Source organism: Sinocyclocheilus grahami, unplaced genomic scaffold (assembly GCF_001515645.1).
Source record: "Sinocyclocheilus grahami isolate Dianchi unplaced genomic scaffold, SAMN03320097.WGS_v1.1 scaffold1917.1, whole genome shotgun sequence".
Lineage (NCBI taxonomy): Eukaryota > Metazoa > Chordata > Actinopteri > Cypriniformes > Cyprinidae > Sinocyclocheilus > Sinocyclocheilus grahami.
Window position 1 is genome coordinate 105,022 of NW_015507096.1, and position 15,028 is coordinate 120,049.

At 37.8% G+C, this 15,028-nt stretch overlaps 1 protein-coding gene across 1 annotated transcript in view; it reads left to right on the forward strand.

Moving 5' to 3' along the window:
* LOC107573321 (zinc finger protein 292-like) overlaps positions 1–15,022 on the forward strand; it is a 39,671-nt gene extending 24,649 nt beyond the window's left edge. The window contains exons 3-5 of the mRNA XM_016259761.1: positions 5,646–5,782; positions 8,725–8,863; positions 8,951–15,022. Coding sequence (XP_016115247.1) covers positions 5,646–5,782; positions 8,725–8,863; positions 8,951–14,971 — 6,297 coding nt within the window. The 3' untranslated portion in view covers positions 14,972–15,022. The remainder of the gene's footprint in view (positions 1–5,645; positions 5,783–8,724; positions 8,864–8,950) is intronic.
* The last annotated feature ends 6 nt before the right edge of the window (positions 15,023–15,028 follow it).

Below are 15,028 nucleotides of genomic sequence, written 5' to 3' on the forward strand. Positions count from 1 at the left end.
TTTGTTATGAAAGCGAAACTACTTTGTTTGGTCTTCCAAAAGAGGACACAACTAGAAATCAGTGGTTAAGTTGTATTTACAACACTGTTCCGGAACAGTTCAACCCAAATATTCAGATGTGTGCAGCACATTTTATGGAGGATGAGGACTGTTTCCTGGGAGAGTATAGCCTACAATGCCGGTGTCTGTTTTTATAAAGTGGGGCAGTTCCAACTTTGCAAGGACAGTCTGGCGCTTCATGACTCGCAGCCTGTAAGTACGTTTTTATATTTAAAGAATTTGCCACTGACAATTCAAGTTGTGTTTTGAGCAGTGTAGAGTAGTGCTTGTTGTTTGTCGCTTCTCCGATCGCAAATGCAAAAATGGTTTTATGTTTATGCAGCGCGATACGCAACGCAACGCATAAAAAGACAGTATAAGTAATTATAATCAGTAATTATGTCCCCACTGGATGCAACAAATGCCTTGTTTATAATGGTTTTTACTAGTTTTGTCTCGCGCATCACAGGCACACGCGCATCACTGGTGCACAGGCGCTCGTCGCACACACGGCATCATAGTATGGTAAGGGGCGTAACATTTCTGTCACACGCTTGAGGTTTTCGGCCAATCAAAACGCACTGGATAGATGGCCAATCAGAGCACACCTCGCTTTTCAGACCGATGAGCTTTGTAAAAATCGACATGTTTCAGAAAGACAGGGCATACAGGAGAAACAATAATGTACAGTATGTGGAAAATAATGTTTTTTTTTTTTTTTTACCTTAAACCGCATAAACACATTGCATTACACCAAATACACAAAATAATGTTCTTTTTAGCAACGTCATATGACCCCTTTTAAAGTATGTTAATTTATGCACTCATTACTTGGTCGGGGCTCCATTAGCACAAATGACAGCATCAGTAAGGTGTGGCATGGAAGCGATGAGCCTGTGGCACTGCTGAGGCACTATGGAGCATTCAGCTCGTCTGTATTGTTGGATCGACTGTTTCTCATCTTTCTCTTGAAAATATCCCATAGATTCCATATGGGTTTCAGGTCAGGCATGTTGGCTGGCCAGTCAAGCACAGTAATATCATGGTCAGCAAACCACTTAAAAGTGGTTTTGGCACTGGAAAAGGAAATCAGCATCTCCATAAAGCTCGTCAGCAGATGGAAGCATAAAGTGCTCTTAAATCTCCTGGTAGGCGGCTGAATTGACTTTGGACTTGATAAAACACAATGGACCAACACTAGCAGACATTACGGCACCCTAAATCATCACTGACTTCGGAAACTTCACACTGGACTTCAAGCAGCTTGGATTCTGTGCCTCTCCAGTCTTTCTCCAGACTCCAGACCTTGATTTCCAAATTAAATGCAAAATGTACTTTTATCTGAAAAGAGGACTTTAGACCACTGAGGAGCAGTCCAGTTCTTTTTCTTCGTAGCCCCAGATAAGATGCTTTTGACGTTGTTTCTGTTTCAGAAGTGGCTTGGTAGGGCAAGCCTTTTCCTGAAGCCGTCTGAGCGTGGTGACTCTTGATGCACTGACTCCAGCTTCAGTCCACTCCTTGTGAAGCTCTCCCAAGTGTTTGAATCGGCTTTGCTTGACAGTATTCTCAAGCTTGCAGTCATCCCTGTTGCTTTTGCACCTTTTCCTACCCAATTTCTTCCTTCCAGTCAACTTTGCATTTAATATGCTTTGATACAGCACTCTGTGAACAGCCACCCCTTTCAGTAATGACCTTCTGTGACTTACCCTCTTTGTGGAGGGTGTAAATGATTGTATTCTGGACCATTGCCAAGTCTTCCCCATTATTGTGATTTCAAAGAACAAGAAATACCCAGAATTTATACAGTAGTAAAGGTCATTTAATGAAACTCAAATGTAAATATTCAAATATTTTGAGATACTGGATTTTTGACTTTCATGAGCTGAAAGCTCTCATCATCAAAATTAAAACAAAATGTACATGTAAAGAATCTATAATATATCAAAGTTTCACTTTTTTAAATAAGTTACAAAAAAATGTTGAGGTGTGTATATGTGTGTGTATATATATATTAGGGCTGTCAGTTGATTAACATTTTTAATCTAATTAATTACATGATGTGTCAATTAATTAATCGCAAATTGCATTTGGCATTTGAAAATACCCCCAAAAGATTATTTAAAGCTATTTTTGGGTTAAATGTAGTAGACATTACAAATAGTAGCAAAATTACAAATATTTTATTTGATTCAACATAAAATTTATTACACATACAGTCATGGCCAAAAGTTTTGGTAGTGACATAAATTTTGTGTTTTGCAAAGTTTGCTGCTTCAGTATTTGTAGATTATTTTTCTACATGTTTCAATTGTTACTGAAAACAATAAGCATATCATAAGTTTTTAAAGGCTTTTATTGGCAAAAAATAATGATTATATTAAATAAAAAAATAATAATATAATGAAGTCAATATTTACGGTGTTGACCCTTGTTCTTCATAACCTCTGCAATTCGCTCTGGCATGCTAGATATTAGCTTCTGGGCCAAATCCTGACTGATAGCAATTCATTCTTGCCTTATTAGTTGTCAGAGTTTATCACAATGTGTGGGCTTATGCTTGTCTACTCACCTTTTTAGAACTTGACCACAGGTTCTCTATGGAATTGAGATCAGGGGAATTGCCTGGCCATGGATCTAAAATTTAAATGTAATGACCTTCGAGCCTCTTCTTCAGGGATTAAAGTTCCGTCGCTACGACAGATTTCTGTCAGTTCATAAAGACAGTCACTTGCTTCATTCCTGAATGATTCAGATGTTCGAACTAATCAATTGAATGAATGATTCAGTGATAAAATCAGTGACTTGCCGCCACCTGCTGGCGGATTTAGTTTCATTTTTAGCTTATAATTTCATTTATTTAAATCATATTTCTGTATTCAAAATTTTATATTTAAAACATTAATCTCCACATGAATTTATGAATTTAATTGCTATCTCTGAGCCTCATTAAACATCTGAAAAAATCCCTACAAGCCACTTTTGTGTTCTTCTGTGTCACCTCTGTAGTACAAATTAATTTATTAATACTAATTTCATATGATTGGTAACTTATTTGTCTTATTCTACTTCTTATTATATTGCTGGGGTTAAAGCAAAAAAAAATCTTTTGACTGAAAAATGTTCTTCGACCAAACCCCATTCCTCAGCCTTCCTAATATGAGCATAGGCGCGGGAAGTGTTTTTTTCTGTGGGTAACTGTTTAACTGTTGGGAATAAAAAAAAAATCGGAGTGTCTATTTACACTAAGTGCAAATAACCCGCCTTGTTGGCAGAGGCTATTTACATTAACTCCATCCACCAACGACTAATTGGGCTAGTCAAGATTACAAAAGACAGTCATCAATCGTCAAATTCTGTGATGTAGATGGTAAAGCGTGTCATGTTCCTTTTGACGCGATCGACCCGGGTTCAGGAAACTTTTTTTTCTCCCTTTTCAAATTTTAAATCACATCAGAAAAGCATTTATTTTTAATAAAAATGAAGGAAATAATCCAAAAGTTGAAGATAAAATATCAGATAGGGTTAGGGTAGGTGTAGGGAGGGCTTTTGTCCCAATAAGGTGGCATCCATTTAATAATGTGAATTATAGTTAAAATTTACACTCAATAAGTTATTATTGCATACTGTTTTATAATGTTTTACAATGCTGAGGTGCAGATAATTGCCACTATTTGCAATAAGTAATTTTAACATAGTATAAATAGAATCTATAGCTATTTGCACTTAGTGTAAATAGCATATGATATCACAAAAAAATACTGCTATTTTCACTTAGTGTAAATAGTATCTATTGCTATTTGCACTAAGTGTAAATAGCCTCTAAAGCCACCTTCCCCCCCCACTTCGCGCGTACAGCACCCCCAACCTAACACATCTTCCTGCGCCCCTGAATACGAGGTGACATTTGACTCCTTAAAGTGACTTACAGGAGTTTTTTTTTTTTTACCTTTGTAATGGCATCATTTTCATCTATGTCAAATTCAAAAATGCATGTTTATAATCTTTTTAAAGGGGTCATATGACGTTGCTTAAAAGGACATTATGTTGTGTATTTGGTGTAATACAATGTGTATGTGTATATTTTTCACATAATGTACATTATTGTTTCTCCTCTATGCCCCACCTTTCTGAAACGTGTCAATTTTTACAAAGCTCATCGTTCTGAAAAGCGAGGTGTACATTCATGTTTATAATCTTTTTAAAGGGGTCATATGACGTTGCTTAAAAGGACATTATGTTGTGTATTTGGTGAAATACAATGTGTATGTATATTTTTCACATAATGTACATTATTGTTTCTCCTCTATGCCCCACCTTTCTGAAACGTGTCTTCCTTTGAAATTGTAATTACTATTTATTAATTACGATTAAATTAATGATGTTTGCACCTTTGTTTGAAGCAACTGCATGGCATATTTTTATATGAAAATAAACAAGCTGAAAACACTAACTGAAAAACATTTATTGCTTTTCTATAGTATTAAGCCTCAAATGTCAACTATACATTGGATTGGTTTCTTCTTTAAATAAATAGGTAAAAATATGCATGGTATTATAATGTTATACTAAAACTAAAATTAAAACAATGGAAAACCCCTTAAGATAACATGTACAAAGAAAAAAGCATCTTAAGCACGCAGAATAACATAAGTGGACTTTGAACGATTAATTGCTGCTTTGAACGATTATGTAATTGTGGCATCCGTAATTGTAATTGCGATTAGAAATTCGATTAATTGTGCAGCCCTATGACTTATACTGTCTTTTTACGCATTGCGTTGCCTATCGTGCTGCGTAAACATAAAACCATGTCTGCATTTGGGATCGGAGAAACGACAAACAAAAAGCGCTACTCTACACTGCTCAAAACTCGCGTTTGAATCGTCAGTGGCAAATTCTTTAAATATAAAAAATGTACTTGCAGTCTGTGAGTCAGAAGCGCCAGACTGTCCTTGCAAAGTTGGAACTGCCCCACTTTATAGAAACAGCCTTTGTGCACAGACGCATTGTAGGCTAACGTTACTCTGCAGGTTCAAGAAACAGTCCTCCATAAAATGTGCTGCACACATCTGAATATTTGGGTTGAACTGTTCTGGAACAGTGTTGTACTTGTAAATACAACTTAACCACTGATTTCTAGTTGTGTCCTCTTTTGGAAGGCCAAACAAAGTAGTTTCGCTTTCACAACAAAACACATTACAGGGTGAGTAATTTATGGGCTAATTTTCATTTTTGGGTGAACTAACCCTTTAACTGTTGTATAAGATCACATCTGCACTCGTGCTATTCGGGGACAAACAGCACTCGTGTGATATTGCTCTCGCTGCTCGTGTGATATCGCTGATCATATGATATAAATATGAGACAGCAACTCACACAGGAGCATTTTCGCCCCAGTATCTTGAATTTTAGGGCATACCTGCATTTGTGGAGTATGCAAATATAAGATGACGTACAGGTCTGGGGGGGGGAGGCAGTGCATTAAAATATTTTAATCGCGTTATTTTTTCATAACTAATTAAGTTAATGCGTTAAACTGACAGCCCTAATATACAGTATATATATATATAGCCTAGCTTTATGTTTCTCTCCATTCTGTTTGGCAGATAAAGGAGGTTGACTGCAAAGAGGCTCTGGACATGATTTGTAATTTAGAGTCTGAGGAAGAGGAAAAGGGAGCTCTCGGTCTTTGTACTGCATTTTTCAAGCGCCAGCTTCTCTGTGGCGATGCTTATTGTGCCTGGTAAGCCCCTTGGTCTCACTCAATTTTCAGTCACTGTACATTAGCACTACACTAATAATGTAAAAGTAATTGTGATCGTGATTTCGCCTGCTACAGTTAACATAATTTTTCTTAAATTTGTTTCATTTGTTTACTTTTGTAGTTTTAGTGGCACACTACAGTGCACGCATAATTATTTGTCAATATTCTGATCATGTATTTCTTGTAAGCACATTTACACATTTCAATTACATTAATCTTAAGTTCTGTTAAAATATATACAGCGCACAGCATAAATATACACCCCCTCTAATTAAATATAAAAGATGTATTTTCTTAATGATCACTAATATAATTCATAGAAAGATGGCGAAATTGAAATGTGTTAAACATATTCTTATTAAAAACAGAAATAAATGCCATTCATATCTGTAAAACAAGTAACTTAGCCAATTTTGTTTAAATGAAGGATTGCAGAAATGAGTACACCCTAGATTTAATTCAACAAAGTGTAATATTCTAGTACTTAATATGTCCTCCATAACTCTTAAGTACACTGCTCTGACCCTTCTTGGCACTGAGTGTACAAGTTCATGACAAATTGTCACATCTGTCCTGCTTAACTCCTGGAGGACAACCTCCTTAAATGCCCTGGGCCTGTATTCACAAAACATTTTATCTGACCACTAAGGGTTCTCCTAAATAGCAGTAAAAGTTTTTTGCTTTTTAAAAGTTTTTAAGAGTTTTCTCTTAAAACCTATTAACAAAGGTGCTGAGATAAACTTTAACTAAGGAATAGAGAGAGGTCTTAAGCTAAGAGTAAGGGGGCGGGGTTGACCTCGTTGCTATGGATGATGTCAGCATGCTTACCAAATATGCACACAGTGATTGGCTGATAGGGCAGGGGTCTCAAAGATTTATTCATAGAAATATTGTAGAGCACAATATTATGTTGCCATATTCAAATAAAGATTTAAAAATAAAAATGTTAATTTTCCACATTCAACTAATGATTTTAAAATGCAGGCTAAGTGTCATTAAAAGTGTCATTAACAAGTATATGTTCAGCTAATTGTCAGCCTCTTACATGTATGCTTCTCATAAACAATTAACAGATATGCATATAAACAGCCTTTTAATTAACAGTAGATTTATCATGGCTGATAGTAAGACATGCAAACGTAAAAGAAAACCAAACTGGACGCAAGAACAGCTGTTACTTCTTGCCCAACTGGTTAATGAAAACAAGGATAGGCTATGATCAAAGGAAAATCTGGAGTTGATATAACCGCCAAAACCAAAGGCGATACCTTTTTAAAAGTGCATTTTCGCCAAATGTTTCTAAACTGTTTACGTTACAAGGCAGATTGCCGGCAACAGCCATTTTAGTATAGTTTGTGGTTTGGTCTTAGTGACTTAGAAGTCCTCTTCACTATTCCTAACGTTTCACAGATTTAGGAGCTAGTTTTAGCTCTAAAACACTTTGTAAAATACTCTTCTTAGAGCACAAATGTAGGAGTCCTAAATTTAGGACTGGCATGCCCATAGATTTTCTCCTAAATCAGCAAGTTATGAGCTACTTTTAGCCTTAAGATGTATTGTGAATATGGGCCCTGGTCTTTAATGGGGAGTGTTGCTCAGCTCGTCTCTACAGAATCCCTCACAACTGCTCCCCACAGTGAAATACATGTCCACTGAAGGATTTTCACCTTGGGAGAATGAATATCTTAATTGTCATGTGGAAAAAATGCCCAACAATGCAGGGAATGAGGAGAGGGTAACTTCTTCTGTTTAAGGTTTTTGTATTACATCACACAGTGGTGTGTGAATTCATGACTGCATTGATAAAACAACTCCCTCACACCTTCAGCACTCATTCATCCCTATAGAAGAGACATGTCATGATTATGTTGGTGTCATGTCATGATTATGAAGGTGTCATGTTAGTCTTATGCACACCCCTTCAAGTAAAGTGTAACCGTTTATTGTGCTTTGGCTACAGTAGTTAGTTCTGGTGTGGATAAATAACCATGCATGTCACTTCTGCAGGCTGCATCTTACTCTGTGAGATAAAGTGTCACTCATTTCATAGCTTTTGCCAGTTCTGAGACACTTTCTTGGTGTTTCTCCTTCTTTTTTTCTAGCAAAAACTTACTCATCACTAAATGAAAGCGTGGGTGAAAATTAGGTGAAAATCTAATTAATTCAGGGGCCTGTTCACAAGTCCATTGTTTTTGAATTTCTGTATTACTTTTGCTATATTTTCACACTTAAAACAATAGTACCATTGTCCTCTTTTATGCTAAGAAATAAATCTCCTGACATTTTTCTCTTAAGTGGTTTCATAGTGTTCAGCAAGTCTTAGAATCATTCTAAGACTTGCTTAAGACTTGAAGAAATTATCTTTAACGGTTTCGGTTCAACATACTTGTTGATCAAACCTTACACCAGACATTTTTATTTAGTTTTATTTTGTAACTTTCAGGAGGGTGTACTCATTTTTGCAACAAAACATTTTATCACTGATAAGACAATTGTGTTTTCCGGAATAATTTTAACATTCATCTCTGGTTCCAGTAGATTTGCCAACCCCCATTAAATGGAAAAGAAGACGCTCAAATATTTTTGTTCAGCTGCCATTAAAACCAAAAGAAGAAGAAATGTGCATGCGTGACATGAGTATCTGTAAGGTCTGTCTTAACGCCTCACACACATTTGAGCTTCCGTGTTCAATGTATTTGATGCTCACTTTTGTAATGATCACTCATTCATTAATTTTTTATCTGCACACTCACCAATGTTCCCATTTTAATTATCAAGACATATACGCTGTGAATAAGAGATTTATTGTGCAGTGTAGACAGCTTGATTGATTTTAACAGGAGTTCTCTTGAGCTTGCATGAAAATAATTGAACAATTTTGTACAAATTATGATTATCATTTTATATTGTACATCTTACAGGGAGCTGACACTGTTTTGGAGTAAACTTCTTATACGGCTTGAATCAAAACAGGCCTTTTTGGAGCAATGCAGACTGTTAGCACGCCTCTCTGGGAGTGTGTACCATATTCTGCTCCTCATCAAAGTCATTCAGGCTGAGGTTAGAAAAGTTTTTGTTTTTATGTCATTGTGTTTTGGAAATCAAGGCAATGGCATTCAGGTGACAGTGACATTTTTGTTTCCTCAGGTTGAGAAAGGTGGACTTTCAGTGTGCATCGAAATGTGCATTCAAGCACTAAAAATGGGAGTCAGTGATGATAACGAGGGCTGCAATATCTCCATCTGCAAAACAATCTCTTGTTTGCTGCCTTTAGACTTGGAAGTAAAACAGGCTTGTCAACTCACTGAGTTCCTGATAAAGCCATCTTTGGATTCTTATTATGCTGTTGAGACTCTCTTTAATGAGCCCGACCAAAAGCTTGAGCAGGATGATCCACCGATTCTAAATTCACTACGCTGTGACCTGTTGTTGGCCTTAAAGACTAAGTGGCCTTTCGATCCAGAGTTCTGGGACTGGAAAACCCTAAAACGTCAATGCCTTGCTTTGATGGGTCAGGAGGCAGCAGCTATATTGTCTACTGACAAATTTACTGACAGTGAAGACAATGAAGTCCATGACATTGATGAGAAATATTTTAGACATCTGCATTTTACCCATAGTCCTACTTATGAACTCGGTGAGGTTGAAGAAGAAAGAAAGAAGAAAAAGGAAATGAAGAAGATGAGAGAGAGGGGATTTGTTTCTGCTCGATTCCGCAATTGGCAAGCTTATATGCAGTATTGTGTTTTGTGTGATAAAGAGTTCCTTGGACACAGGATTGTGAAGCATGCATTGAAGCATGTCCAAGATGGGATTTTCCATTGTCCAATATGTACTGAGACTTTTGAAACTAGAGCAATTCTAGAGCCTCATGTGGCATCACATGTGAAACAGTCATGTAAGGAGCGCCTTGCTGCTATGGGTGTGAGCAAGAAACGTCCCAGTTCTGACACCAAGTTAACAGCAGCTAGCAGTACTTCGAGCAGAGCAGAAGAGCACTATAGCAGAGAAGAGCACTACAGCAAAACTGCTGCAATAGTTAGCCAAGGGACAATTTGCAACAATCTGTATGCTTCAAATGGTAGTCCCATCACAAATGTGAAAAGTAAACTTAAGTCATCATCCCCAAAACAGGGCAACCCTATTCGTGATGTTAACAACACTAAACTTTGTTCCTGCCCTGTTACAAGCTGTCAGAAAGTTTTTAAGTACTTCAGGAATTTGGTTGCACATGTTAAGGCCCACAAAAATGAGCGGGAAGCAACACATTTCCTTGAAATACAGAGCCAGAAGGCTTTGTGCCAATATTGTCACCGCCAGTTTGTTAATGTGACCCATCTTAATGATCACTTACAGATGCATTGTGGTGAGAAGCCATATTTTTGCATTCAGCTTGGATGTAACTGCAGCTTTTCCTCTCATGCTGAGCTTCTGATACACAGAAAAGAACATGCTGAATTTAAGGCACAGTGTGCATATCCAAACTGTGAGAGAATATTCAACGAGACATATTTGCTATATGATCATGAAGCGCAGCACTACATGTTGTTCTCCTGCAAAATTCATAACTGTGACAAGGTGTTCTACACCCTGTCTGAGCTAAATTTGCATCAGAAAGGACACACAAAGCAGGACCGCTCTGCTGTTGATGTGGGCTCACCTTCTCAACTGGAATTACTAGCTTCGACTTGTCCTGCCTTAGAGTTGCCTCCAAGCCAAATTAAAGAGATTTCTCAAGAGTCTACCCCAGTAGAAATTAAATGCACGGTTGAAAACATAGTAGACACTCATGATTCCACAGAACAACCTAAGCACCTTGTATCAGGAACAGCTAAGTTGACAGTAAGCAAAAATGATTCCCAAACTAATGCTACTCAGCCTGATGGATCTAAGACATCTCATTGTCTTGGGAGAACAAAGCAATTGCATCTTGAATCATGCTTTGTAAAACTGCAGCCTATTCCCATCAAGTGCAATGATCCAATATATTTAAATGCTCAAAAGGATGCTGACTGTGAAACTCAAACACTCTTGAAAGACAAGAAATTGTTTTCTTTCCCACAGAGTCAGCTTGAGCCTTCAACATTGAAGTCATCTCCATCTGTGACAAAAGCCAACAGAGAAGAAGGTCTGACTCATGTGTGTCCATTCGAAACCTGTACACGGAAATACAGCACCTCAAAAAGTTTATCGAGACATGTCAAAAATGTTCATTCGGAGGCCTTTGAGGAGTGGAAGCTGTCAAAGAAGTACAAACGGATTGCGGAAATTGCTGCAAAAAAATCATCTTCTGAGCACACAACCGCTAGTTCTCAGATACCAAAATGGACAAGCCGTTCCAAACAAACTGAACATACTGCATTTCTGGACTCCGTGATTCAAAGTCCTTCTTCTGCTTTTTCCAATCGCGATAGTATGCAGTCTGCAAGTGCCAAGTTTTGCTCTCAGCTTGAAAACACTCAAAGTGCAACATCACCAAACCCGACAGGTCTGGTGCAGTTACCAATAACTCAGACATGGGAAACACCCTCAATGGAAAATTTGGATTCAAGTTTTTCTGTAAATGATCCTACGATTTTATCTGACAACCAACACACAAACCCGTCATACCATTCTGACACAGTCTTAAATTATGCATCTCCCTCATCTTACGATGACATCATCCCCCTTTCTGTGAATGCCCACACACCCTCCAGTGTGATGAATGAAGCCTCAAAATATGTGTCAAGCTCTCTTAGAGTACTACATGCACTTAACAGCGATCAGACTTGTGACTTGTCACAGGTTGAGTCAAGTGTTAATCCTGGATTCAGTCAAATTGGACAAAACCATCTCAATGATATTCCCATCAGCACTGGTTTGCTGCAAACAGGATCATTCACTGAACACAATGTCAGCCTATATTTTTCAACTTTGCCTTCCGAGGCAAGTTCTATTTCAGTGCAGCCATTGACAAATTCAAACAAAGAAATCAGCACTGATAGTACCGATGCATTATTCTCATCAGATATCAAATGTATGTCGAATCTTTTAAACCCTCAATTTAAGGAATCGGGAGAAGATTTCTTTGGTGCTGCCCCCCTGACTGATGAGAAAAGGCCAGAAGATTTATGTAATCATGAACTGTCACAGGAAGGAACTGAAGGAATTGCTTCAGATGACCAGAACATTTCAGGTTTTGGAGAAACTGGGAAATCCAAAAAAATTAAATCATCTAAGAGAACAAAATGGCCTGCCATAATACAGGATGGGAAAGTCATTTGCTGCAGGTGCTATAGAGAGTTTTCAAGCACAAAGTCACTAGGAGGTCATTTATCAAAACGTTCTCAGTGTAAACCTGTTGATGAAATTGATCTTACTGCTGATTTACCAGTATCATTTCTTGATTTTCTGAATGATCCTGACATTTCAACGGTGCAAATGCCTCTCCCTGCGAATGACATACATGAGCACAATCACAAATCCTGCATCTATGCACCATCAGAATCAAATATCTTTAATGGGAACACTTTAACAAGTGTGGATAGCACAGACAGCCTCCAGAACACGATGTCCTCTCAAGACCCCTCTGAAATGACTGGAAATGACAGTTTCTTCCATCCACCTGTAACAAACACAGGCACAGAAATCAAAACTGAAGTTGAATTCACCCCTGCAAATACTGGCGAAGATGGCAAAATCATAGAAATTGAAAGGGCACTACAGCGTCTTGATTTAGTTGATATACTTAGTCAAGACAAATGTGTATTTGTGAGCACTAACCTGCATGATCTAAGCTCTGAAGCTGGCACCAGAAATGATCAGTGTCACACAATTAAAGATTCTGTACAAAATGAGCAGAAATGTTTTTTAAAGCCCTTTAGATGTAAAGAAGGCTGTGTTTATGGAGCAATGACTAAAGAAGCTTTATTTAAACACCTTAGCCGTGTACATGATTACAGTGAGGAAAGGATAAATGAAATGAAGAAAAACCCTGACAAATTAGCTCCTTACAACTGTCATCTATGTTCTAAGACATTTACCAGAACCACAGGCCTTAAAATTCACTACAAAAATGTCCACCATTTTTCAAAAGAGGAATTGTCTGGCTTGAAAATTGGTCTTGGTTACAGAAAGATCAGAAAATCAACAGAAAATGTGTCAGAAAATGCGTCAGGAAATGCGCATACCAGTCTCATCATCGACCAGGGAAAAGACTCCCTGTCAGAACAGTCTCAATCCCAAATCAGTACAAATTTGACAGTTACATCTGTTGATTCCAATGTTAAAGGAAAAGCCAGCATAATTACCAAAAGAAAAAATAAATGCCCCACTCAAAACTCCCTTACAGTTGCCAGCACTGACACCTCCAGGACTGTGGAAGCGTCACAGAAAAATGTAGTAAATCTTGAAGGGGTTTCAGCTACAAATATAAAACTAGAAAGCCCCTCTCTGACTGAAGAGAATCGTGTTATTGAATTAAATGAGCCAGGTATATTTGCAGTGCAAGAGCTGAGTGGTGGAAGTCCATATCTCTTTGACACACTTAATGCTCCAGACAAAAGAACAGAATATGCAACTCCACAATCTAACGGAGAAATTGAGACAAATTCCAATGTGATGGTTGATCTTAAAGAGAAAGCTAAAATGCCAGTAGACAATACTGATTTTGGTGATTCAAGTGATGCACAAATTATGTACCGTCCATACCGATGTGTGCATGAAGGATGTGTGGCTGCCTTTTCAATCCAACAAAATCTTATTCTCCATTATAGGGCTATGCATCAATCAGAATGTGATGACAAAAAAAGTGCTAAAGAAACAAATGGAGTTGTCCAAGTGCAAGAATACAGATGCCAAGTCAAACAATGCTCAAAAGTAGTGTTGAAAGTTACCAGTTTGTTGAAACACTATCTTTTACTCCATAGATGCACATTGGAAAAGGCAAGTGCATTGTTATCCGGTGTTGAGGTAGGCACATTTCAGTGCGACCAGTCAAAATGTTCTGCTCACTTCACGTGTCATTTGAAGTACATTGATCATATCAAAAAAGATCACAAAGCAATAAAGGTTTCAGCGGATGGGGACTTTGAGAGCGTGGACCTCACATTCAGATGTCAGTTTGAAGGTTGTGACAGGGTTTATACAACCAAGTCAAACCTTCTTCGACACCTTATGAAGAAACATGATGCTACTTTTGAAACTATGAAAAAGAAACAAGAAAATGGAATTGGAGATGATGTTCAGGCAAAAAAGTTAAGTGCAGGTTCTAACAATGGAAAAGAGAATATTGCAGATAACAACATTAAAATGAAGAGGAATAATTCAAAAAAGAAAGAGGACAAGGCCCAGAACCATTGGATGATGGTAGAAAAGCCTGCTCTTAAATCCACCGATGAAGCATCTGCCTTGTGCAGTGAAAGTCTTCCTTTACAGTACCCATGCATGATTGAGAGTTGTGATTCAGTAATGAGTGCTGAGCACAGTATAATAGAACATTACACCACTCACGGTCTCACAGAACGGTACATTGAGGATCGGAGAAGCCAGTTCATATTTTGCAAGAAAAGCAATGAGATGCCCAGAGCAGATGACACCTCAAAAAATGTTGAGGTTGCGGAAACAGTCTCTGATGGAGATCAAACAGAGAATTCAAAGGTCAGTTCTCAAGATGTAGACCCAGAGCCTGCAACGGAGGTTGTAGTTAATGAAGCTTTCGTTTCCACAACCATGCCAGTAATCAAACGGAAAAGGGGTCGTCCACGGAAGTCAGAATGTAGAAACAAAATCAGTGTCGAGAGAAAACAAAGTCTTCGGAACTGCTCTGCTGAGCATGTTAAATGTTTGCTGAAAGTCTCAGGATCCATATTGAACTCGTCAAACTCTCAAGGGAACCATGAAGTTGCACTAAAACTTTATAAGCCTTCAGAGTTTGAGACATCCGTCCTGAAGTTCAGTGAAGACTCTCTATCCAATCAATCAAAACGACAGCGAACACTTCAACCAATCATCCCAGAGAGAGATCAAGTCCAATGCATTGTTAATTTCAGAAATCCACTAAAGATTGAGACTGTAAAGAACGTTAAAATTGTTATGTATGAAAACATATCCACTTCTTCTGAACTTCTGCTAAGGCAACTTCAAGATATGCAGCCTTTGGTTATCCTGACAAAGGGGCTGCACAGTTGATGGTTAGATGGTTATATATATATATATATATATATATATTAATCAAGGCCTTGTTCT